Here is a 26,366-nt window from a genome sequence, read left to right on the forward strand (position 1 = left end):
AAACACTACCCCTAGGATCATACATGAGTTGCTTTATGAAACAGATAGACTCACTTATAGTTAAGAGGTTATATAAAAATGTATGCTGCTAGAGTACTTTTAAAGGCTCTCAAAACCCATGTGCTTCCCTAAGTAAGCTAAACAACCACCAACAATCTTGTTCAGATTACTTATTTCTTAGAACGCCATGCCCCCCATCCCTACCATCTTCCACCCAAGAGGTCAGATTTCAACCAGCTCTATATTAACATGCATTCTGGCTCAGAATAATATGCATGTAAATGGTATATTCAGTATTTAATTTTCCCATCTTGCCAACAAGATGTCTTAAAATTTAAACTTGAAAAAGCAACATAGTGCTTATATGTTTAGGGATAAATGAGAATCTGAGAATTGTATCATAAAGTGTATCTGCTCTGTTAGCTTTTTGTAAGGTTAAAGTATTTTGACCTGAAGAAATACATTCTTTTTTAAGTTACTGTTTTTCATTTAATTTTCACAGAATTTTAAATGTTTTATTAACCTGAGATAATTTTTTCTAGCTCCATCCCTGTTATTGTAAGTGCCAAGATCTCGTACTTTTTTATTGCTGAGTATAGTCCATTGTATAAATATACCATATTTTCTTTTTTTTTTCCTCAGATCTAGGGTTCAGGTTTGGGTTCGGGTTAGGTTTAGGGACTGGTGAGGGTATGTGTCTGGTATCCTGCAGTTCAGACACCTAACCTGAGACAATTTTGTACCTCAGGTTAGGTCTCTGACCTGAGACAGGATGCCAAGTCATAAGAATTCTTTTCTTTTATTATTTCATTTTATTTTATTTTTTAAGGACGCTCCACACCCAGCTTGGAGCCCAGTGAGGGGCTTGAACTCACAAGCCTGAGATCAAGATCTGAGCTGAGACCAAGAGTCAGATGCTCAACCGACTGAGCCACCCAGGAGCCCCAAGAATTCTTTTATTTTAAAAATTTTTTTTCCAAGTATTTTTTTAAATAAATAGGAAAACAAAGCTTTTTTCAGACCTGACATACAATGTTCTTTATTTATAGCAGCTCCTTCTGCCAAATTCTACTACGAAACCATATCAGTAAAGATGCCAATCTCATGCTAATCAGAGTCACTAAAGTAACCTGTATCAATTACTAAAATGTCACATCCTGTTTTCCTCCCAACTTAATCAACTTCCATTTCAGCTTCCACTAGCATAACAATTTTAAAGTATGGATATAATCAAAGCAAATTTTAATATTTCCCTTCAAATTTTGACACTTTTGCTTACAAATGAACAAGGTTGAAAAATGTTAGCAAGAAATTGTACTTGCTGAGTCAGGGATTTTATATTATGCTACTATTTGACCTAGTAATTACACTTTCAGAAATTATGCAATACTATAGTGATTATCAGAAAAGAAGAAAAGACAACACAAAGAAAGATGTTCAATACAGCATTATTTATAATCGTAAATATTCGAAAAAGACTAAGAGTTCTAGAATGGGATAAACATTTTTAGAGGCAGAGTTAAAGTGAACAATGCTCGTGAGACAAATTTAAGGAAAAACAGCAATACAGAATAAGCTGAATTGTTTCAAAAATCTAAAATGCCTACCAAAAGGAAAAAGTCATATATACTATAAAATTAATGTTGTATTGCTAAAGGGTGGGAGTATAGAATCTTTATATACTTCCTTGTATTTTCGGCATTTAAGTTAAATTGATCACCTACACATTACTTGTATCATCAAAAAATTATTTAAAATGGAAGATTTATCTTTTAAAAAATCATATCTAAATTTGTTCTACTTTAGGGGGCTTCCATGTTTATTTATTTTTAAAATTTAAATTCAATTAGCCAACATATAGTACATCATTAGTTTTTGATGTAGTGTTGAATGATTCATTAGTTGCATAACACCCAGTGCTCATCAGATCATGTGCGCTCCTTAATGGGACCTCCATGTTTAATGACAAGAGTTGGCACTGTGTATTCTCAAACAATGCATGAGCTTATTTTGCAACCCCTTCCCTAGGACTATCATTGCAACCACTCCATTTTTTTCTTAATATTATATACCAATTCTTGGTCTCTTAAATAGTAGCATTGCAAATCTTTCTTACTTTACCACAATATTTCCTAAACATCGAGCCTTCAGTTTTTGCATGTTGTCATCCAAAATCATAACTGCAAAGTAAAATATAAACAAACAAATAATATAAATTTGAATAAAAATGCATACCCTTAAAGCATAAACTTTTCCATGTTTCCTATATCCAACCCCCAAAATTGTAGCTTCACAGGCATCTTTTAATTTCTATGAGACCGTGAACATATAACTATGCTAACATGTCTCACAAAAAATTAAAAGAGCACATGCTTTGATTCTTAACAAGATCATGAATTTTCCCTCAGAACCTCCCTTAAGTAAAGACATTGCATTTCAAACATGCTGTTAATTTCATAATCCATGTTTATATCCACTTCAACATGGCCTTCTATTCTACCACAAACATTAAAAATATATGCAGCTTTTCAAAAATTAAAGGAAACACATCAAGTTCTAAAATACACCAAAAAATATTTCAAGCAATAAAAATAAGGTATTTAAGCCTGGGAAACCCCTTCTTCTGATTTAAAGCTTAATATCCACTTCTGAGCCTTCAAGATCCATTTAATTCCCAAATATTATCCCAGTACTTTCTGTTAAAATACACTGTTAAAATCCTGAAGATTTTAGGAGGTCGAAGCTTGAATCCACATTCAGTAACCCCTAGTGCAAGCTGGAAATGAGGATATATCATCATGTTTTAAGCTCTAATTGATCCTTTATGTGGCTTCATCCATCCAGGTTGTTCTACTGAGCGAGGCTATGAGAAAAGAAGGACACTGTCCCCAGAAAAAAGTTAATCGTTCCTTTCTTTGTGTTCCCAGAGCACTTTGTTTTAAAGTTCTATTCTGACAATTAGTAGTGGTATAAATATTCCTCTCACAAGACTAGAAGGTCATTAAGGTTGGAGGTCATGCCTCACTAATGCTTGCGTCCCCAAATCTCAGTACAGTAGCCAATTTACTCTGCTCCCCTGTACAAGTATTACACCCTCAATTGATTCTTTTCTCAGTGTTGTTACAAGAATTACCTGAAGAAAAAGGTGACAAGCTTGTGTTAAGGTACTCAATGAATGTGAAACTGTTACATCGCATTGAATATTTTTCACACACAAAAAATGGTTTTCTTTCCTTTCCCAAGTGGATACTGCTTTTTTATTATACTACTGAATACTACATTATGCTTCTGAATCTCTGACTAACCACAAAACATAAAAATCATGAGTCATAAAGTCACCACTTCCTTGGTTATAGATACTTTAGTTCTAACGTTTAACCTACACTGTCTGTCAGCCAAGGAGAAATTTCTGTACTGAAATTTCATGAGGCATCAAAGCTTAACTCTTTCTTATAGCTCAGTATAAAAATACCAAAAGGGAAATGTATTTAACATCTCCCACAAACATCAGCCCCTAAAAATGGCTCAACACAAAGCAATTTTTCCAATAAAAGGAGCAAGGATGACAGAACCGTTCAAAGTGAAGATTTCACTAAAGCTGGGTTCACCTTCCCATGCTTGGAAAAGTCACTGACTTCACAGAATATCTATTTCTGCCCTAAAAAAAAAAAAAAAAATCTAAAGTTTCTTTTTACAAATACATCTGAGAGGCTAAGTCAAATGATCCACGTTTCCTTAACTAATCACTGTCCTAGAAAGAAAAGACAGTATTTTTATGTCAGAGAGGCAGAGGATATATATTTTATATATTCTCTATATTTTAGAATTTACATGCAAATAGAAACTATATGTTGGAACCATTTTCTGTCTCCCAAAGATGGGTTTTCCTCATAAGTCTATTAAGCTAAATTGTGTGACCTTATGCATATAAAATAACTTCTGTTCTTCATATTCCCTGAAATAGCAGCACACGACTAGCTAAGACTTAGTTCAGTCTGGTTACTGGCAAGTGCTTGTGTTAATGCTTCAGTGTGTTACATCATGACCCTATGAAGCATGGGGAATTGTTATTCCCATTTAGAAAGAAGGAAATCGAATTTCTGAAAAGTTAGGTGACTTGTATAAGTTATGCAACTAGCCCATGGGATATTACTGAACTGTTATAGCCACTACCAGCAATCTATAGCAAATACTTAAAATATATTATATCCCATTGTCACATACCACCAGCATGGATGAAGTGATTTTTCTATTTAGAATCTTTACTTTTTATTTATTTTGAATCTTTACCTTTTATACTTATCTTTGGCCAACAAGGTTCAGAAGCCTTATCATCACTCCTAAATTAAACGGTAGCATATATATAATGGGAAACACTGCAACTTTTGTAGCAAAAACACACAAAGAAACAAACAAAATGAAACGTTGTCTATAGGAGCAATCAGCCGTATTACCTCAAGAAAGTGATTCAGTCTCTCCGGGCACCAGTTAACTCATCTTTAGAATGGTAATGATACCTCTGAATTAAATACAATTCATCATTAAATGAAATGATGTATGCAAAGTACTCTGCACCTAGCAAGGATTCCATACATATTAATTTCACAGCCATATCCTTAATGTACCTTATAAATACTATTTTCTTGGTTATGACAGCCATTTAGAACATGTCCTTGGAAGTCAACAATCTTATTTTTGATCCAATTGACTAATAACAAAATTAAGGCATTTATTTATAGTACAAAGTATTCATTCAATCAAATACTTTTAAGCACCTACTGTGCAGTTTGATTCGCATTAGACATGGAAAAATATCAAATGTATTAACCTTGCATATTCCAAATAATCAGGGTCATTTCTCACCATTGTATCCTGGAACACTTTTTCCTGCTTGTCCTGGAGGAGGTGTTTTAGAATTACCTAATCCAATGCATGATGCCGTAATTGGGGATCCAGTCTCTGGAGAAATAAATATTATTTATCATTTAATATTTAAACTCGAGATCATGATGTTTCTTCGATGTATGCCCTGCCCCCTACCCCCAAGTTTGTCATAGACTTTAACTGCACGAGGAAGAGATGAGGAGTGGAAATGTATTCTTTAAAAATGAAAAAAAGATCCAGTAATCGATACCAGATCCAACAGTTTTAAAACCTAAGGACACAAATTGAGAATAATGTATAGAGTAACACTTCTAAAGAAAAGAGAGGTCTCTCTAATGTTCTTGGTTATGAATCAACAGGCATGAAAAATACAGAATTATGTGGCTGTGAGAATTTTGCAACACATGATAAAAACTCAAAGATCTTTAGAAAAGTGCTCTCTCTTAATTCACCTAAAGATTTTTATCATGGTAAATAATAGCTACGTGCAAGATATTTGTTATTTATGGCTTAATTTCTGGAATAAATAACCCAAGGATTTGGGGGAATATATGAACAATATCAACTCTAATTTTGAAAGAACTACAGCTACCTAGAGAGCTTGCATCTACAGCTGAACTTAACAATGCTCTATCAAATTGCTCTCAGTCTGTTGTCCCTGGGCTCCTAGAAGGCAGGAAGACAGGGCAAGCAGGCAGGCAGGAAGGGAAGAAGGAAGGAAAGAAGGACATTTATGCTATGCTGATTATTTCATCAAGACCAGAGACTTTGCCACAATTAACTTGCACGGATGAACAAACATGATAAAATCATTTTCTCTGTCTCAAATTGTTAATAGTCAGAACAATAGCAGCTATTATATGATAGCCGTACATTCTGAAAGTGATTATTTTTATGGACAAATGCATTTGTTATTATGGGTGAACACAAGTTTGGGGTTAGCATAATCTTTTAAATACGAGATTTACATGTGTGGAGGAGCACAGTAAGAGGTACTAACTGAAAAGTTTTGGAACTAGTGGCTTAATATTATACACACAAACATACAGTATGTATACCCAAGGGATTAACTGCCAAACCAACTGGATCCAAAGTAATCCAAAAAATTAAAAAACATCTATCTTCCTAAGGACTCAGAATGTATTCTTTCCACTATGGCTTCTACCATAACTTATCATACATTTATATCACTTTAGGATGGTGGGAAGAATTTATTACTCTTCTTTACTTTCCAGAGTAGTTCAGTTTATTATTCACATTTTATGGATGGTGGTTCAGCTGGCATCAATAACGGAAGATGGACTCTGGAACATGAAAACACAGTTCCTAAGTCACAGTCCAGTGCTTAAGATGCTAAGCGATATGGTCACCACTGAGGAGAAGCAGCAAGTCACCAGAGCAGACATTTCTGATGTTAACAAAGAACTTTCAAATGGCTTCATACCATGACAAATGTTTCAAATGTGTTCATACCATGACAAAAAATGGACAGGCATTATACAAAATGGCATTCCATCAGTCACGCAATCTCCCTGTCTTCTCTCCCTACAGCACAAGCAAAGCAGGGAAGGAAACCCCCATATTCGGAAAGGTTAGCAACATTTTCCCCTTTGCCTTTTTAAAAATGTCTCAGTAATGACTCAGCTGTCCTCCAAACTGACAGAGACAAGAGCGGTGTGGTACCGGGAAGCAACCCCCTGTCGAGTTTCAGTGAGGAGCTTAAAGGAAGGTGTGCTGACAGAGCAAGGTGACTACAGCCACAGAAGCTACTAGGACACAGGACACAGGGAGATGTCCCCCTTATGATGCTTCTGTTCCCCCTCACGCCCTGGGCGGGGGAAGCAACTGCTAAAGCACATCTTCTGTGTTCAAAGTGTGTCTCATCAGGTTTAGTTTATCACCAGTGGCACTCCAATCATTTCAAGTTCAAACTCTCTACATTTCTTAACACCATGAAGCCTCTCAGCAACGTGTCAACAGATGGCTCTAGAACCTACAAACGAACCTTCCGGAAGATGGCTTCAGGACCTGCTGTCTGAAAGAGAGACAAACACAAAACCACCACAACGAAACTCTAACTGCACTCTGCTGCATCTCATGTCCCTGTGGATTCTTAGGAAAGATGCGGGCACTCTGTTCTTCCTCTAACACTGGGAGAAAGGAGGTATGGGAAGAGGAAGCGAGAACAAAACCTCGTCTTACGCAAAGACACAGGAATGAGTTAGTGACGTGGTCAGCTTCTACTACCTGCATCTTTGTATAGTGATTACATAGTTACCATCTTTGCACCCTCAGCTGTTTTGTTATAATTAATGATTGTAAGACATATGAACAGCACGTTCTTCTACATGATTACTTTGACTGAATTTTAATGGCAATGAAAAGGATTATCCAGTAGTAGACAAGTAGACAATATAAGTCATTCAGGTATCTCGCTGACTTTATATTCATTTGGGGGTTTGGAAAAAGAACTGTTGGTAGTGACATGTAAAAGATACATTCAGGCGAAATGACAGTTCCTCGGCTCCACACAGGGAGCCATAGTTAGGACCAAAGTGGGATGAGAACTTTGGTTTTCTCTCTTTATATCTCTGAACATCCTGAGACCCAAAGAATGTACTGATCCACCTGCACGGCAAGTGCATGCCTGTGTGCTCACACATCCATGTGCTCACACATTCACGCACACAGATCACAACCACCCCGGCTCTCAGGCTGGTCCATGTGCAGAATAGGCTTCTGGCTGGGACAAGCCCTCAGGCATACTGCCGGCCTTAACCAAACTTCTAAGGATTCCCAAAGTCCCACTGCAAATATGTTCTAAAATCATCTGCTTCACACTGTCCAAGCTATAATTAACCGGCTAGCAGTTATCTAGGGAGATGGGAAATCTGGATGTCACCCTGTGACCGGGAAATAGGTGCAAACTAGAACATTCTCTCTGAAGAACAGAATTGGATGGTTCATTTGGAGAAATCTTTCCAAAGATACCTAATCTTAGAAAGAGACACCCAGGAAGAATATGGCAGGGAACTGAAGCTTGTGAAGAATGCGTTATTTTGGTACATTTATATTCATACTGCATTAACGGCGAATGCAGACACTTCACTTTACTGTCTCTCTACCTCATTGCATTAGTGAACTGTTACGTAAAGGAATTTTCCTTAAAACTGCTAACTCTAAAGGAAGAAAAGGAATGAAAATGAATATACTTTTTTTTTCAAATATGAATTATGCTGTGTACTATGCTAAGTGCTTTTTGTTTATATCATGCGTTTAATCCAACTACATAGGGAGACAGGGAGAAAAGGGAATATTCTTCTTACAAATGAAAACTACTAAGGACTAACCTAGAAAATTTAAACCATTTGCACCGGTTTGCATAGTTCTTACAGACAAGGAGAAGAATGAAATAGACAAGTGTACCACTTGTGAGGTTCTTAGGGAGAATACAGAGGGCTGAAGAGAAATCACCCAGACTGTGTCTCAGAGGAAGAAAAATCCTAGCAACAGAGAGTGAGCCCGGTCTCTCATATTCGCAAATGGAGGTACTGGTGGGACATATCCCTTATTAGCAAATATTTACTGAGCAGCTATTACATGATAGGTGCTCTCATTAGAACTGGGGATAGAATAGTAAACAAAAGTGACCACAATTCCTACGGTCAAGGAGCTCACATTCTAGTTGGAAAGACAAACAATAAAAAACATAAATAAACCATATGGCATGTTAAAGAATGATGAGCACTAAGAAAATTTTTAAAAACATAGACAGGGAATGAGATGTGATGGGGAAGAATTGCAATTTTTGACTAGGGGGCCAGAAAGGCCTCCCTGAGAAGGCAACATCTGAGTAAAGACCTGAAACGAGTGAGGACCTATGTCACATGACATCTAAGGACAAAGAATCCACGAGAAAGGAACCACAACTGCAATGGTCCTGAGGTAAGCTTATTCCTGGAGTGTTTCAGGAATAGTTAGGCAGCTGGTGTTACTGAAGCAGAATAAATGAGGAAAGTATTAACAGGAAATAAGCTCAGATAGGTAGTGAGGAAACAGATCATTTAAAACTACTTTGAAGTCCTTGTAAGACCTTAAGCTTTCAGTCTGAGTGATCCTGCAAGCTAATGAGGGCTTTTGAACAAAAGGTTAATGAAGCACAACAATGCACATAAAATTTATGTAAATATTTGTACAACATCCATTGTCTGCAATCAGGTTTATTTTAGTTGGGGTTTTGAGAGAGATGTGTATGAGAAAATTCATGGACAGACAGAGGCTATATTAGAATAGTTGTTTCATATTGAGACTTCTGTGGCTTCCTGAACATGAAGAACATGAGAATTTATTCTCAGATGAGAATTCACTAGACTAGCAGAAAGACTAGGGTGCAAGGGAGACAGATTGCCCACAAAAGCCAAAGACAATCATTTTTGTTACATAAGTGTTAGTGTGTGTATAGATCAACACAACATTTCTCAAAGGCAATGTGGCAATTATAAAAGTCCTTAAAAATGTACATACTCTTTAACCCAGTTGTACCACGTTAAGGGATATATATATATAAAGGAATATTTGTAGGAGTTCACAAACATTAAGCATCAAGGATATTTATCACAGTATTGTTTATATTAATGTTTAGAAGACTGTCCAAAAATAGAGAATATTCCATATTAAGAATTATGCATAGCTATTCAAACAACATAGAAAAATGTCTGATAGGAGATAATTCTCACAAAATATTGTTTAGAAAATCTGTAAAACAGAATGCATAATATGATTCTTTTTTGTAAATACTATGCGTTGAACAAAAATATGTATCCTGGCAAGATACACATGAAAATATAGGCAGAAGTTATTTATGAATGGCGAGCAAAGGGGAAATTATGTTGAAAAATTCAGAAGGCTACATCCACAACTTTGAAATTTACCCACGGTGGAGATTAAGGATGACTGCAATTTATTTGAGCCTCATCCTCCTGAAAGGTGGGACCTATGTCCTCTCTATTGGAATCTGGGCCACTTTTTGATGACACTGAGAGAAAAGAGTGGAAGTGATTCTTTGTTTCCAGGCACAGGCCTGAAGAGTTTTAGATCACTATCTCTGGAACCTCTGAGCCACCATGTAAAATGGCCCATTATTCTGAATCTTCCACACTAAAAATGCCACTTGCAGGCATTCACACCAACAGTCCTGACTGACTCCAACCTTCCAGCCATTCCAAGCATGAGAGTGAAGTTATCTTGACCCACCAGATCAGTCCATTCACCACTATTTATTGTCTGAGTTGTCTCAATCAACAGTCCATGGAAACAAACAAACAAACAAACTAGTACATGGAGCATAAAACCCCTGCTGATCATTGCCCATAACACACACCCATGAAACCATGATACATGGATGTTCTTTTAAGCTGCTAGGTTTGGGGGGGTTTTTTTGTTTGTTTGTTTGTTTTTGCACAGCAATAAACACTTGGAACACTCGCCACTAAAAATATTATAAAATCTTTCAAAAAAGAACTAGTGTAATTCTCAAAAAAAAATGTGCATATAATTATCTGAAAACTCTCTCCTAACCAGTTGTTGAAATTAGGTTCTTCCTAGGTGCTTGAGAATCATTTGAATGAGCAGGACCAAACACAGTCTAGTCCCTGACATTTTGTGCTCGAGAAATGTTTGCTGACTAGTAAATACATATTTCTTACAGGGGTTTAGGCTCCAGTTCCCATTACTGAGGTCAGGGTTCTTAAAAAATAAATAGCTAATCACAGAATAATGCAATCCTAAAATGAATCAGGGAGTGGGAGAATAAAGGATTCAGAAGAGAAAAAGCTGTATCTTACCATTATAATTCTGTTCCAACATTTTCTTATCCCAAGAATGATATTCAAAGGTCAGTCCTTCAATACATATTTATGGAATTCTCTGAAAGGCATTTCTTTTAATGAGAAGGCAGTGTTAAGAGTGGAAAGACATGCCAAACAGAAATAGCAGCATGTTCAAAGGTTGAGAAGATAGACCATCAAGGGACTGACAGCAAGTTATTCAGCATAGCAAAGCTCAGGGCAATTGGGTGGCTAAGAGAGAACAGAACAAGAGACAAAGTGAGAGAGATGAGCAGAGGCAGATCATGAAGTGTCTTCTGTGCCATGGCAAGAAATGTGGATATCATTCCGGGAACAAGGAGAGACACGGGGTTTTAGCAGAAGTGATTTGCTCAGAATTGCATGGTAGAAAAATCCCTTCAGTTGCAAACTGGAGCACTAAGCTGAGGATCCCATCCAGAGCAAGAAGTCAGTTTGATGCTGGTGGTCTGATGAGGGTGAGTGAGCAGAAGTGGAAGATGAGACCAAATCTGAGTTATGCTCAGAGTCAGAGGGTCTTGGTGATTGTCTGGGTATGGAGAAAGAGCAAGAGGGAGAGGTCCAGGACCACCCCAGGACTTTGGCTCAGACATGAAAGGCAACGTGGAAAGAAGAGTAGATGTGAGTGTGGGTTAAGAAGAACACAGTGGCAGGTTCACAGAGCCCAACTCTGTTGATAAGAGCTCCTGTCGCATCTGAAAATCTGCTATTCTGCACACTGTGGTTCTAGAAACACTACATTTAAGCAATATAGATTTAGAAGTTGGTGGCCCATGCAGAGAGCTGAAGTCCTGGAAATCAATCAATTCAGCAGCCTGGTACCGCTGAGTCATATTAATCACAGCATCATGATGGGCATAAAAGCAATTTGTAGAGAAACCATTCTCTCCACCTCTGAATCTATACAGTGCGCTATAAATAACTTGAATGGTGGTAGCAGAAAGAAAGCAGAACAGTGAGATGTACACTGGTGAAAGAAAATCAATTCAATCTTTGTGTTCATGAGATGGTACGATTACTGTTTAAAATACTTAATTCAAAGCCGCCTAACTTTTTGTGCTGGAAGCAGACCATGAATTTGAGCTGTGGTCTTATCCTTCCTCCTTACGAGCTCCTTCCTGCCTCTAGTGGTGGGAAAACTCATAAATAACCTGCAGTTGAGTTAGATAAGAAATGTTGAATTAATGAAGGCATAAGATAGGACATAAAATAGGAGGACTCTGGACAACACAGAGCAAGGAGAGTTCCAATTCTAATCTTAACTAGCTGGCTGACTCTAAGAAATTAAACTATGATTACTTTTTCTCATGTATAAATTGAGCTCTTATGTTCCAAGTTTTCTTGAGTCTGGATTACCTACAGGCCAGGAGGCTAAAGATGGTCTTTATATTCGTGAAGGGTGATTCATAGAAAGGAAAGGAAAAGGAAAAACTTTATTGAGTGTTACGATCGGCCGGGAAGTCAGCTGCATTGCTTGACATATTTCACTTCATTTCAAGCTTTCTACAAGCCCATGAGATAAAATGCAAGCAGAAGATCAAGGACTTGCCCATGGCTATCGGGTCAGTGGCTGAATCAGGATTTAAAGGCCATCCTGTTAGGATTCCACAACACTTTCCACTACCTACATTGATTGCTTTTCCAAGGAGAATAGGCATCTGTGGTTTTTGAAACCAGAACTGACAGCAAACGAGTTAATTGGGAACTATTTGGGGGGGGGTCAATGGACCCACAGTACAGGGGTTTACATGCAGGAAAGAGAAATTTCCAGACAGTAAGGTTTATCAATGGAGGGTTTAGGAACTCTTTTTTTCTTATAAAGATCTACAAAAACATAACAGATTTTCACCTTTGAAGAGTGGATTAAATGTGATTCTTGCCAAAGGTTGGAGGATTAGAATAGACATTTCAAAGACCAAACCAACTTTATGTTATTAATCGATTTCCCAGTGTTCAGTCTTCTGTGAAAACATTATCACTAATACAATAATGAGTACAAATAAATATTCTAAAAAGCAGTTATACATATCCACACTACTTCATGTAATCGTATTTGAAAAAAAAAACAACTTGATGATCTTTCTACATTATCATGCTGTAAAGAGGACAATGTCTGATTCAATGGCTGTTATTTGACTTGGGAGATTCAGTTTCAGATGGATTAACAATTTGTAAACAGTTATTCCCTTTCAAAAAGAAAAGCCTCATCAAGCTTGCCTTACATTTGACAAGAGATTATTCCTTCCACAATTCAAATTCACGTAGCTTACCTCTAAGCCCCTGCTTCTCAAATGATCAGTAAAAATTACCCACCTTAAACTAATGAAGATTGCTCTAAATGAGAAAAAAAAAAAATACCGTTGCCAGGCAACAAAGATGACGTCAGGACTTTTTTCTCAGCAGATGGATACTGTGGCATCGCTAGCTGAACATTGCTGAGATGCCACTGCATCCATAAAACTGTTCTTTCCCCAATCATAACTTCTCATGCTAAACTATGTAAAATGTCTTCCCCATGAATTAGAAAAAAGAGGTGAGTTTATTTTTGACCACTGCATTGAAAAAAGCAAAAAGGCAGCAGACAGAAGTGATTCATTCACATCACTAAAGACTCTGCATCCTACTATTTGAAAGTGGCATGGGGTCTACCCTGGACAGCGCAGGTCATGGGGCGAAGGCATTGTCAGTGCAGCCCAATTCAACCCAGCATTCTGAATTCTACAGTGTGCATTTCGAGAGTTTAGTGCAATGCATTGTCTTTGAAAACACAGGCCTGTACTTTAACGAAGCTATGCCACTCGGACTTGGACATTAAGTAAAACCCAAAAGCCAGGAATAACAAAGAGTTAGAAAGCAAACACAGGAAGGCATCATCTGTACATAGGTGTATTTCACTCCGAGATCTGCAGCCGGGGAGTGTTGGCTAGTGACTATTGGCTCCCAAGCTACAGAGAATAGCTTGTAAATAATTGAGGATAGCATTTTCAAGGTAAGTGACCAAGAAGACGCTTTCCTCACTGTCACGTTACCCATATAGAGCTTCTTACGCCTTAGTCCTAGAAAAGCATTTTGCAGCAAAATATACAAGATTTTGCATGGGGCAAACTACATTCAAGTTATAAGAAAGTCACACATTTCGCACATAGTTTCAAAATGTTTTTTAAAAAGGCAGAAATAACAATCATAAAGCTTCCAATGTTGAATTCCAAAGATGAAGAAAATCCCCTACTATGGATTAAATTTAGGACTATAGACTGACACATTAGAATCTCTCGGCAAAAAGTGTACCAACATATGCACAAGAGTAGAATGTCTGAGAAAGTGGGGGTAACAAAGGAAGAGGGTGATCCGGAGAAACAAGTGGCTTAAACTCTGATACCCTCCATATCAAATCCTCAAATGTTGGCTATGTGTTTCACAATTAGCCTAGCTGGGAGGAATGAGATGGTACTATATCTGAACCTGTACCATTTCCCACAGAGATCCCTGCTCAGGGTAATTGTTCTTAAACTGTAATTAATTATTCAATTTTGTGGATTTGATTTTTGTAAAGAAAATACATTGCTGTCTTTAAAAAAGTCCTGGGCTACTGGATCTTGTCCAGATAAACCCAAGGATATGGACTGAATTTGGTCAGCCTAGCCAGTTTTTGTGGTTAAAGCTGTTGTCCAAGTTGTCTGTTCTTAAAAGTACATCCTACCAAATTGTGCAAAAATAAGGATTACCACGTCAAGTAGCCTTGACACATATTAATAATATGGTATTAGGGTTCTGTGTACTTTTTTTTTTTTAAAGATTTTATTTATTTATTTATTTATTTGACAGAGAGAGAACACAAGCAAGGGGAGCGGCAGGCAGAGGGAGAGGGAGAAGCAGGTTTCCTGCCAAGCAGGGACCCCGATGTGGGGCTCAATCCCAGGACCCCGGGATCACGACCTGAGCCGAAGGCAGCCGCCTAACCGACTGAGCCACGCAGGCGCGCCGATTCTGTGTACTTTTAAGATCAATGATTTTGGTTTAAGAACTGGCATGAGTGAAGTTTGCTGGAGGATTTGGAACCACTTTAATAAAATCCAGAATTATCAGGCTCCTCAAAGAAGGAGGATTTTGGCTATATATAGAATATAGTGACTTCAGAACTGGCAATTGCAATTAAAACTGTAGCAGTTCAATCAAACAGAGACAAAAATACTGTGATTACTCTAAGACATAAGAACTCAGCAAAGATGGCTCAAGGCAGATAAAGAAAGATCAGTAACTTAAGTTGTCACCAATGTCTCAATCCATTAGGTGACTACTGTTTTCTCATTGAAATCCCTCCTTAGGGCTTTTGAAATTCTATGAAGAATCTTACTCCCCCATTAAAGTGATAGAAACAAAACAAGTAAACAGACAAACAACAAAATCACCCTGTTGCTGCTCCAACTGGCAGCTCTTAAGTCATTTCTACTACTTCCTCTCTACTTAGGCAGAAGGTACTTGAAACACTTTCAGTGTCAGCTCTGTATCTTCTGAGGGGAACCACACAGATAATATTCTGGCAGCAGATGGGAAGAATCATGGATTCCTTTCATCTCAACCCTTTACCAAGTTGTCCTTTATAGAAGCCTTCGTGGAACTCGAGTATTCTAACCTCACAGTCGTTGTCTTTAATTAACTGACTGATGTCATGTGAAGAAATAGTGTTTCTACATAAATAACATTAAAAAGTGGGACGCCAAGCTGTTTGGTTGCAATCATTTCTAAACCAGCATCATAGCTTCTCAGTAAATAGCTGTGATGGAAAGGACAGGAGAGAAGAGGAAAGGTAGAAAACCTCAGAAAAGTGTAAGGTCTACGATGTTTTGGGTTTTAGTAACTAGTCTCGGAAATTGAAGGAAGCTTTTTGTTTGTTTGTTTGTACTTGGTCATTCACTCATAAGGAAAACCATTCCTTTATAGTTATCTTCAGTCAGAAAAAACAAAAAAACAAAACCCTTCCTGCAAAGGACGCCATGCACCATGCAGACAGCTCTCTCTTTCCAAAATGGTGCCCTGTATCTGATTTCTGGAAAAGCTAAAAGTGACTCATAACAGTACAGTGTTTTCCTGGTGATTGTACACCTCTAAGGATAATGAAGTTCTGGCTGTTTGTTTGTTTGTTTGTTTCTGCACATGAACTACCATATCTTAATGGGACAATTATCTATTCCCTTAATTTCCCTTTTTTAAATTATGATTGTAGCACCTGTTTCTCTATGTACAAAAGAAAATGAAAAATTCAGTCTATAATCCAGATGTTTTCAGTCATTTTATAGATAAGTTGCTGGGAAGATAAAACATCTGGGTAAATGCAACAATTTGAACAATTTGTCTTTTATCCAGATTTATGAACCAAATGGATACAAGCCCCCGTCTAAATTTAGCAAGATGAATTTTCTTTATGAAAGCACTTAATGTTTGCACTATGACAACCCAAAATAAGCACTTAATATTTTAGTCATGTTGAACGGTGGTCTTTATTGAAATGCTCCTACAAAGAGTTGATCGGTTCTCAAATTTTCCACAGATTACTTCTCAATTTAGAATCTTAGGTATTACATATCAGATATTAAAGAGTGTTGCTATTAAGGGGCCAAAAGAGAATGTTAGTCACTAGATATCTGCAGTCACTAATACAAATTTCACTTATGTAACGAAAACAACACGGTAATGAAATGGATTGACTGCATGCACAGTACCTTCTTATAACTCAAGTCACAGGAATTTATCAATTTTTATTCATAGTTTAGTTATTTAACATATTCCTAATTAATTCCAAATCATACATCACCATTTTGAAACAGCTCATTTGTGCACATATATTAATGTAATCAGAGAGCAAATTCATAAATTATACATTGTAGGGAAGGCTCATAAAAGTGTACAGTTATATAAAAAAATCAATTTCTAAGTCAATAAAAAGAAAAGAGATCTTGTTAGCAGGAAGGGAAGAATGAAGGGGGGGAAATCGGAGGGGGAGACGAACCAGGAGAGACTATGGACTCTGAGAAACAAACTGAAGGTTCTAGAGGGGAGGGCGGTGGGGGGATGGGTTAGCCTGGTGATGGGTATTAAAGAGGGCATGTACCGCATGGAGCACTGGGTGTTATACGCAAACAATGAATCATGGAACACTACATCAAGAACTAATGATGTAATGTATGGTGATTAACATAACATAATAAAAAAAAAAAAGAAAGAAATGTACCTAGACTGAATCGAGATGTACTGTAAGTGCAAATTACACCAGATTTTGAAGACTTAGTACAATAATAAAGAATATAAAACAGCTTATTAATATTGTTTAATGTTGATTACATGTTGAAATGATCATGATGCTTATATTTGGCTATAAGTCAAATAAAATATATTATCTAAATAAAAAAAAAAGAGATCTTGTAGAAAACCTGACATTTGAAATGAAAAGTATTCCTTTGGCCAACATTTAACATTCCTTCAAATGTTATCAGGTTTTTACTAGCATACATCTTGTGGAAATGCACCCCCATCCATTTGATATGTAAAACATTAGGAAATTCATGACCGTGCCAGAAATATTGAACTTCCTTTTCTTTTTCCTAAGAGTTAATAATAACCCAAAAAGTACCTGCCTTTGCCTCCCCCCACCCCCGGGCGATTCAACATTAATGTGATATCACCTTAAGAAAGGTGAATGGCTGCAAATACTAAACTTCAGTATCACTTTGCAGTTACCACAACCTACATCTTTGAAAATAATGATTTCCTCTAGACAACCGAATAAAAATTCTAACTAGATTTGTTATTAGCTGACATCTGCATCACCTAGGATGAATTTCTTTTATAAAGTATAAAAAGATCTCTCTAGCCGGCTACTGCCTACCTCTCTACGTGTAGGTATTTGTGTACATTAATTGGACACAATATCAAATTCTATAAAATCAGATGGGAGGGGGTAGAAAGAATCCGTTGTGACTAGTAGAAATCTACTGTCTTCCGCAGTATTGAGCAGCCATTCAAACCTGATTAAAGTGACAGCACCCTGGCATAATGTGGCTATTAATTTGCTCTGAACAATACGTTAAAGAAAAACTGCAAATTCACATGAAACTCAGTACCCTCCAGGGACCTCAGATGCTTGTTTCTCAGGTGTCAGTAAGCTTTTTTGTAAGCCTGGATGCACAAACTACATACATCTGCACAGGCCATTATGTACAACAATATTAAGAAAAAGGAAGAGAATCATGATTTTATTTATTAATGTGCTGGTTTCCCTTCAGTAGGCGGTGGCATAGTGACCTTTAATGGGGGAAAAACAAAACTCTTCTGCAAACACTTGTATAAGGTCACTGTGTGGGAAACAACCCCTTGCTTTGACCAGGAAAGGAAAACCAACTTAAAAGTGACAAGATATTTTCCCTCCCTGCCTAAGAGAATAACTGTTAGAACTTTCCTGGTGAATAGAGTATGCAGCAATTCTATAAATACTTTTCTTTTCAGAGGCAATAATTCTTCACTTGTTTTTATGTATGTCTACATATGGCACTGCTCTTTCTCTGAATTCTGTCTTTTTTATTTCCTAAATAGTTACAAATCTGAATTTAGATAAGAAATTTCTCCCCTGGCAAATAAAACTAGAGAGAATAGAAACTCTTTCTGATTTGCCTTTTATTTAAAGGAAACTGTATTCCACTCTGATCACTCATTTTATATTTTATGTTACAATGGGTATGGAAAACATGTTTTTCCAAAGAACAATATGCAAAAAGATGTCAAAAGGATAATTTATCAGCATCAAAGAATTTTAAAATACCAAACACTGAACTTTAGTTTTAGTCATTCACTTGATCTTCTAAGACTTTAATTATTTTTAAAATCAGGCTTATTTTTTGCAAAGAAACTTTATTATTTTTTTATTCAAATTTGATACTCTGCCCCAGTTACTCAGAAGATGAAAATTCCGAAAACATTAAGAGGGTTAATCTAATTTGTTGAGCCAAGTGGAATTGAACTAAAATATGTAAGGAGGAAAGCCACAAGGTTCTCATAGCTCTCAGTTACTTTTAGTGGGTCAAATGGAAAACCGAACAAAATCTCTACACTTCGTGATGGGGAAAACAGGTTCCAGATAATCTACTGACTTTCACAAATGTACACAATTGAGCCTCAAAAGAAGCAGCAGAGAGGTTTGTTTTTTTTTTAATTTGTACCAAATTTTATGTTATATCCACTTAATATGAGAATTGTTTCCCAAGGATCACTTAGTGGGAGGAAAATAGAATAAATAAACAAAATAAGTAAATAAATAAGTTACGTATATAATGATAAATGTTTTGGAAAAAGATACACTTCTTTGTCTTCCATGCTAGGTAGAAGAGATTTGATTTTATGGGACACAAGAAGGGAGCTAGAGAACGACAGAAAATCTTAGTAGAGAAACAGTGCTTTAAAAAAAGTACTCTGGGACCAGTGTGCACGGTACAGGAGAGCAGAGGGAACACAGGTGGCTGATAAGGAGAATTTAAATCGGGGCAGATAACAATGCAGCTGCCACAGCTCAAAGGCAGTGGGAGTACTGAGGTGGTATGAATCCAACAGATACTTCCAAGGAATATCTGAGATTTAGTGCCTTACTGGATATACGCAAAGCAAAGAGGAGGAGAAGCAGAAGAGGTCTTCAGCACTTTACACTAGGGACCGAGAGGGTGGCGTCATCAATGTCATTTGCAGAGACATTTTTAACAAAAGGAATACCAGGGGCACCTGGGTGGCTTAGTTGGTTAAGCGTCTGCCTTTGGCTTGGGCCATGATCGCAGAGGTCCTGGGATCCAGTCCCCCGTCAGGCTCCCTGCTGAGTGGGGAGTCTGCTTCTCCCTCTGCCTCTCCCTCCCCCTGCTCATGCTCTCTCTCTCTCTCTCTCTCTCTAATAAATAAATAAATAAATAAATAAATAAATAAATAAATAAATAAATAAATCTTGGGGGTGTGGGGGGAAAGGAATACCAAAGAACAGCTTATTTCTACTGAAACCAGAATGACCTAAGTCCTGAGTTTGTGCCTGGTGGTCATAGTTCAGAATTTCCTCCAGTCCTTGCAGTGTTTTTGAACACTTTCATAATATTTATGTACATTCTTGGAAATGCTCACCAGTTTGCCACCAGTGGTCTAAGACAGGTACTCTGAAGACCTTTTTGGACCATTCCAGGGTCTCCACATCACATCGTTCTCCAGCCACAAATAATGTTTTGAACCTGAATATAAGAGGGAGAGTGAATTCAAATTATTCCTTGAAAATAAGTATAAATAATGTTATCCTCATTCTGTTAAACATTCTAGAATCTGACCACATTAATTGTCAAAGGAAAACAGTTATATTATCACAATATCATACTACAGAATGGTGAGAAACGTTATTTGTGTTGACCCAAAGGTAACCAAATGTACATCACAGCATTGAAGAGAGGTGCCTCAAAAGAATTCACAGCTACAGCTTCTGAGTTTTGAGAAGAGCAACTGAGTTGATCTTTGTAATATATCTGTCATATTCATCTAATGATCAAAGATGAAAAACTTTTTCCTCCGTGACATCATCTCTGCTAATTTTAGCTCCACATTTGATTGCTATATTCTACTTAAGTCTATATACAAAAATATACCCTTGAGTATCAGCTAAAGCAACAAATAAGCTCATAAATATGATGTTCTTGTTCATTTTGGTGAATTTCTTTGGTAAAGATTACTCTGATTTCAAGCACATATTTACCCAAGTCCAAGGACATACAGAGGAAAAATAGGTTATTTAAAATTAAATACCACTGCGGCCTTCTAGATCAAAAGACTCTTATCAAAAGGAATATAAGGTTACTAAGAGATGAATATTTGACATGGAGCACCATGCCATAGAACAGAAAGGATGAAACAGACAAATGGAATTGGGTTGACACTATTGGTGGTTCATTGAGAGAATGATTGTTTCCTTCCATTCCCAATGTCTCCATGGTCTATCTGTCAAAAAAGGAATGCATGTTTGAAGAGTTAATTCATTGCCATCAAAGTAAAAAACAAATAAATAAAAACCTGCCTATTTATCCTAAACAATGTAATATAGCCACAGAAGATTTCTTACCATTCTCTTATCATCTCATGAAAATTCATGGAGATTCAGACATTCCTACCCTTATGCTTCAACAGTGTACATTTCCATCCTCTGCTATAAACATACATCTCATTCTATACTTATTTGTTTCTTGTCCATTTTCCACAGTGGACCATGAGCTCCTTAAGAGCATTCATCTTCATGACCCGAACACCAATAAAAATATCTGGGATTTTTAGATACTTATTTCTAGAAGCTTAGAAAGATGAAGTACACAGGTGGGGAGTTGGCAAAACTTATGTCAGCTTGACTCATTCTTCTAAGTAAAGGAGGAAGCATGTTGTTTTGTTAGAGTGTGGAAATAAACAATGGAACAGTGACTTGAAGAGAGAAAAGTTCTATTTTAGGAAATTTTTAATGAATAACATAAAAGTGAAAGAATTGAAAAGCAGCCACTTGGCTTTCATAGACTCAATTAATAGCCTAGGAGGCTGAGTAGAGATAACACAAACTGGGTGTAGTACAAAAATAAGGAATGGCAAATCATGCTAAAACTTCTGTCTGGGGAATCTAGAGTAGGCAGGAGAAATCGGGAAGCGAAGTAGGAATGACCATGATGGAGGAAAATACCAGGAAAAATAATGTAAAGGTAGAGAAATATAATTTCAAATTTCAGATCAGAAAAGAACCCTTTACTAGTCTTTGTTAAGAAATGATTTAAAAAATGTGGCTCAATCATTTTGGTGAGTCACCTCTCAAAGCATGCAAGGCTTCTAGGGTAATATTTAAATCTTCAAGAGCACTGAAGGGAAACAGAGAAAAAGGATGAAAATGGGAAAACCAAAAGAGAATAATAAGGGAGACTAGAAAAGAATACATCAGATTTCTTTTGACAAAAATATATGTATATTTGCAATTTGAGATAAAATTTCGGTAATCAAATGTGTATTCATTTATAACTTGCTTCAGATTAAAATGGGGGTGCCTGGGTGGCTCAGCCAGTTAAGTGTCCAAATCTTGATTTTGGCTCAGGTCATGATCTCAGGGTCATTGGATCAAGCCCCCTTGGCTTAGCACAGAGTCTGCTTGGGACTCTTTCCTTTTCCCTCTGCCCCTCCCCCCATCACGGACACACTCTCTCTCTCTCTCTCTCTCTCTCTCAAATAAATAAATAAATCTTTTTAAAAAATTAAAATTAAGGGACGCCTGGGTGGCTCAGTTGTTGGACATCTGCCTTCGGCTCAGGTCATGATCCCAGGGTGCTGGGATCGAGCCCCGCATCGGGCTCCCTGCCCGGCGGGAAGCCTGCTTCTCCCTCTCCCATTCCCCCCTGCTTGTGTTCCTGCTCTTGCTATCACTCTCTCTCTCTGTCAAATAGGTAAATAAATAAAATCTTTAAGAAAATTAAAATTAAAAAAGATTAAAATGTGGTTACCAAATATGACTTCATCTGACAAAACCGATATATCACAATGAAACAAATATTAATACATTAAATTATTAAAACTGGGTTAAAACATAAAGCTTAGTGTAAAATTTTAAAGTTTAAAATGAGGTCAATACATCTGTGATTTTAGATGCTATGTAAAAACAAGACAAAAAAATTTTTTTTAAAAATTTATCCATTTATTTGGAAGTGAGAGAGAGAGAGATCACAAGCAGGGGGTAAGGGCAAAGGAAGAAGCGACTCCCTGCTGAGCAGAGAGCCCAAGGTGGGGCTCGATCCCAGGACCCTGAGATCATGACCTGAGCCGAAGGCAGACACTTAACCGACTGAGCCACCCAGGCACCCCAACAAAACAAAATTTTAAATATAAAAAGTCATATTATTGATAATCTTATGGCTGAAAAATGTTAATTTATTTTAATTATATCTTCTTTAAACAGTTAGATTCCTAATACATTAGAAAACTTCGGTGATTACGAACATTATAGAAGTAAATAATTTGTATTAAAATTTATAAATAGGTTTGGGTGATTCCAACAGCATAGGCAAAGAACAAGGAAGTTTTATAGGTATCAGAGATCACATTTCCATCGTCTATCAAACCACAGATTATTCCAAAGAACTCTAGATGGTCCAGGTGGTCATGTGTTTAGTTTACATATGAAACTGCAGATCTACAGTTATATATATTTTTGAAAACATGGTATAAAATATTGTCAACTAAAAATATTAGCACACAACACAAAATAATTTTTGGCTAATCTAAGAACAATAAATATCTTGATATTACCAGCAGTTTTGCAAGTTTTAATTAATTTTTTGGCTTCTTTTCCCAGTCAAGTAAATTACAATTAATTTAATAAATTGGTTATAATGATAAACTATTAATTAGCATTGAGTTTTTATCTGATGACAAATTTCCACATTATATATTTTAAAACTTAGTATTTATTATTATGGTTTTGCAGTACAAATCTATCACTCATTTTTCTTAGATTTTAATTACATTTGTATCATTATGATTGCAATCTCCATGCTGGCACTAATAAGCAATATAGAAAGAGACAATATTCCACGATGCATAGTAAAATTGATATCTGATTTTTCTGCATGTCAGACAATCTCCTTCATTTCCATTAAAATCACTTACTCTTTACTAAAAGCAGAGGAAAAAATGTGAGCTCATTGGTGATATAGAAAAATGTCAAAGTCGTGTAGATAATTCCTTTCCCTAAATACACTAGAAACTACCAGTCTATTTTTTTATTAAAATTCCTCAAACTGCCCCAAAGTTACTATTTTATCAATTATAGACTCCCAAATGTGTAACATTAATGAACATTAACATACTGTATACAAGGATTAATGGAAAATGTTAAGTCCTGTAATAAATACATAATCAAATATTATTTGACTCCCAATTCCTCAGTTAGGAAAACCATTCTATTGATGTGATATTTTTATAACCAGGATGATTACTGAAAGAAAAAAATTTTAGTATAAATCTGTAATTTAAAATTAAATTATAAGATAATTTAAAGATAAACTCATATCTAAGAGCATAAATAGTCTTATTTTTTAAAAGACATTTTGTGGCTTAAAAAAAAAAGAATAGTAACGTCACTTAACAGTTAAATTTCTCATTAATGACCTTGCCATTATTTTATTAATATGAAGAGATAAATGCCCCATATTGAAAAAATTTCAAATAATTTTTCTTTAAAAATACATTTTATAAAGGGGTGCCTGGATGGCTCAGTCGGTTAAGAGACCAACTCTTGATTTCAGCTTAGGGGCTCAGGTCATGATCTCAAGGTCATGGGATCAAGCCCTGCAACTGGCTCTGCACTCAGCTCTCAGAGTCTGCTTGAGATTCTCTCTCTCGCACTGCCCTTCCCCTTGCTCACACTCTCTATCTCTAAATAAATAAATAGATAAATAAATAAAATCTTTTTTAAAAAGATTTTTATAAAGGTTAAAATTAACCATTCTTGTGCAGTAATTTGGATTCTGGAGGATAAATTTATCTAAGTCAATTACATAGGTCTTCTATCTGCACTGTAAAATATGGTAGCTTCTAGCTATGTGTGGCTATTTAAATTTTAAATTAGTTGAAATTTTAAAAAAGTAAAAATATCAATGTACATGGTAGGATTATCCCCTTGTCAAGAGTTCAATAGTCACATGTGACTAGTACCTACCATATTGCAGAACTGAGTTTTATTGGATAGTGCTGTCCTAGATTATGACAGACTAATAAATATATGGATAATGTTCTGATGATAGTAACATCATGGGAAGATGAATTTACTTCCAAACATATAATACGAAAACTTAAACACAATTATAATATGCAATATCCAGAGTAGGAAAGAAACAGTGGAGGGGATTAATGGGAATGAAGCTTGTATACCTTTCCCCAATTCCATAAAAAACTGAGTAGAATCCAAGACTCAAATGAAGCTAAAAATTAAGCCAAGAAAAACAAAAAAAAGGTAATATTGTCGAATAATTTTAGTTCTAAATAAAAAGGAAGCTGCATAGAAATGGATAAAAAAGCTAAAGATAAATTCTGATGAGTTTTTAGGTAATAAATTAGGAAGAGAAGAAAACCAAAGTGAGTATTTCTTTCAAGCTCCATAAACTACCAAACAAGTGAAAATTACTCTTCACTTGTTCCAAAAGAAGTTAAATAAAAATAGATAATTTCAGCGATGACTCATCAACTCCTAGTTCACTGAACATCATTACTTTTGCCACCAGTGTCCCTGCGGTTATCTCCATTTTTCCTTCATTCTATTTCCCTCCATTTGCTCCCCACTAGAATTCACTTTTTTAAAATGTAAAGACACTAGCGTTAGTATTACACATGCATTTGTCACTCTGTCAAGGACCTACTAGCATTTTATCCACCAATCCCTCCCTCAAGCACAACCAGAAAAGCTAGATAGAATGTAAAAAAGAAACATCTCTTTAAGGTATCAGAGAACTACAAGGGTAATGAGCCCTGGAAGCATTAAGATCCCAAAGAAAAAAATGTACAAAGATGTCTGACACTGACGTGCTGCTTTTCTCCCTTTAGTATATATGCCAAAGCAAACAGTGGTTGAAAAACCAAGAAACGGAACAAAAACTGAGAGGCTTAGAAAATGAACAGCAATTCCTGCCATCACAATCTCTTGGGAAAGGAAAACTGGAATTCAAAAGACCCACAATGGAAAGGGGTGGGGTGTAAAACACTCAGGATTTCAGTTGAAATGCCTGAAGATTTATATCCCACCAACAGAGATAAACTGAAAAGGAACTAGCTGTCTCAAATACTGAAGTCTAGCGTCAAGTTAGCTAAATCCCTAACTGGATCAAAGTGATTTTCCTTTATGCTAATTGTGTGCCAAAATAAGAATTACTCTGTGGGACCTTAACAACTCCAGGGTATCAGAGTAACACACGATGGTCTATTAAGATAGAAGGCTTTATGACCAACATGCAAGGAAAAAAGAGACACCAAAAAAAAAAAAAAATCACAGAGAAAATCAGATATTCTTGTAATTAGACACAGACTTGGGGCGCCTGGGTGGCTCAGGGGTTAAGCGACTGCCTTCGGCTCAGGTCATGATCCTGGAGTCCCTGGATGATTCCCGCATCAGGCTCCCTGCCCAGCAGGGAGTCTGCTTCTCCCTCTGACCCTCCCCCCTCTCATGTGCTTTCTTGCTCTCATTCTCTCTCTCTCAAATAAATAAAATCTTTAAAAAAAAATAGACACAGACTTTACAATAATTCTGAATATGTCCATGAAATATTTGTATAACATCAGCCAAGAACTGGAAATTATGAGAATCAAATAGTATCTTTGAACTTAAAGATACAAAAATACAAACTTAGAAACTGAGAGAAAGTTTAGATACAACTGAACAGAGGATTCAAAACCTAAAATATAAGTTAAAAGAGAATAATCAAACTGCTACTGAAAAGCATAAAGGAGAAAAAAACATAGAATCTATGAGATATAGATAATATGGTAAAAAGTTCTAACATGTGTCATTAAAGTATCAATGTCTAAGAAGGGAAAATTAGA

At 36.4% G+C, this 26,366-nt stretch overlaps 1 protein-coding gene across 1 annotated transcript in view; it reads right to left on the reverse strand.

The window, feature by feature from the left end:
- The window catches only part of ACSS3 (acyl-CoA synthetase short chain family member 3), a 145,074-nt gene that overhangs the window by 26,572 nt on the left and 92,136 nt on the right, over window positions 1-26,366 (reverse strand). Inside the window, exons 9-11 of the mRNA XM_027592708.2 lie at window positions 19,896-19,999; window positions 4,864-4,959; window positions 2,117-2,180 (exon numbers count right to left, since the gene is read on the reverse strand). Of these exons, the coding sequence (XP_027448509.1) occupies window positions 2,117-2,180; window positions 4,864-4,959; window positions 19,896-19,999 (264 nt within the window). The remainder of the gene's footprint in view (window positions 1-2,116; window positions 2,181-4,863; window positions 4,960-19,895; window positions 20,000-26,366) is intronic.

Source organism: Zalophus californianus, chromosome 9 (genome assembly GCF_009762305.2).
Source record: "Zalophus californianus isolate mZalCal1 chromosome 9, mZalCal1.pri.v2, whole genome shotgun sequence".
In the NCBI taxonomy this organism is placed as follows: Eukaryota; Metazoa; Chordata; class Mammalia; order Carnivora; family Otariidae; genus Zalophus; species Zalophus californianus.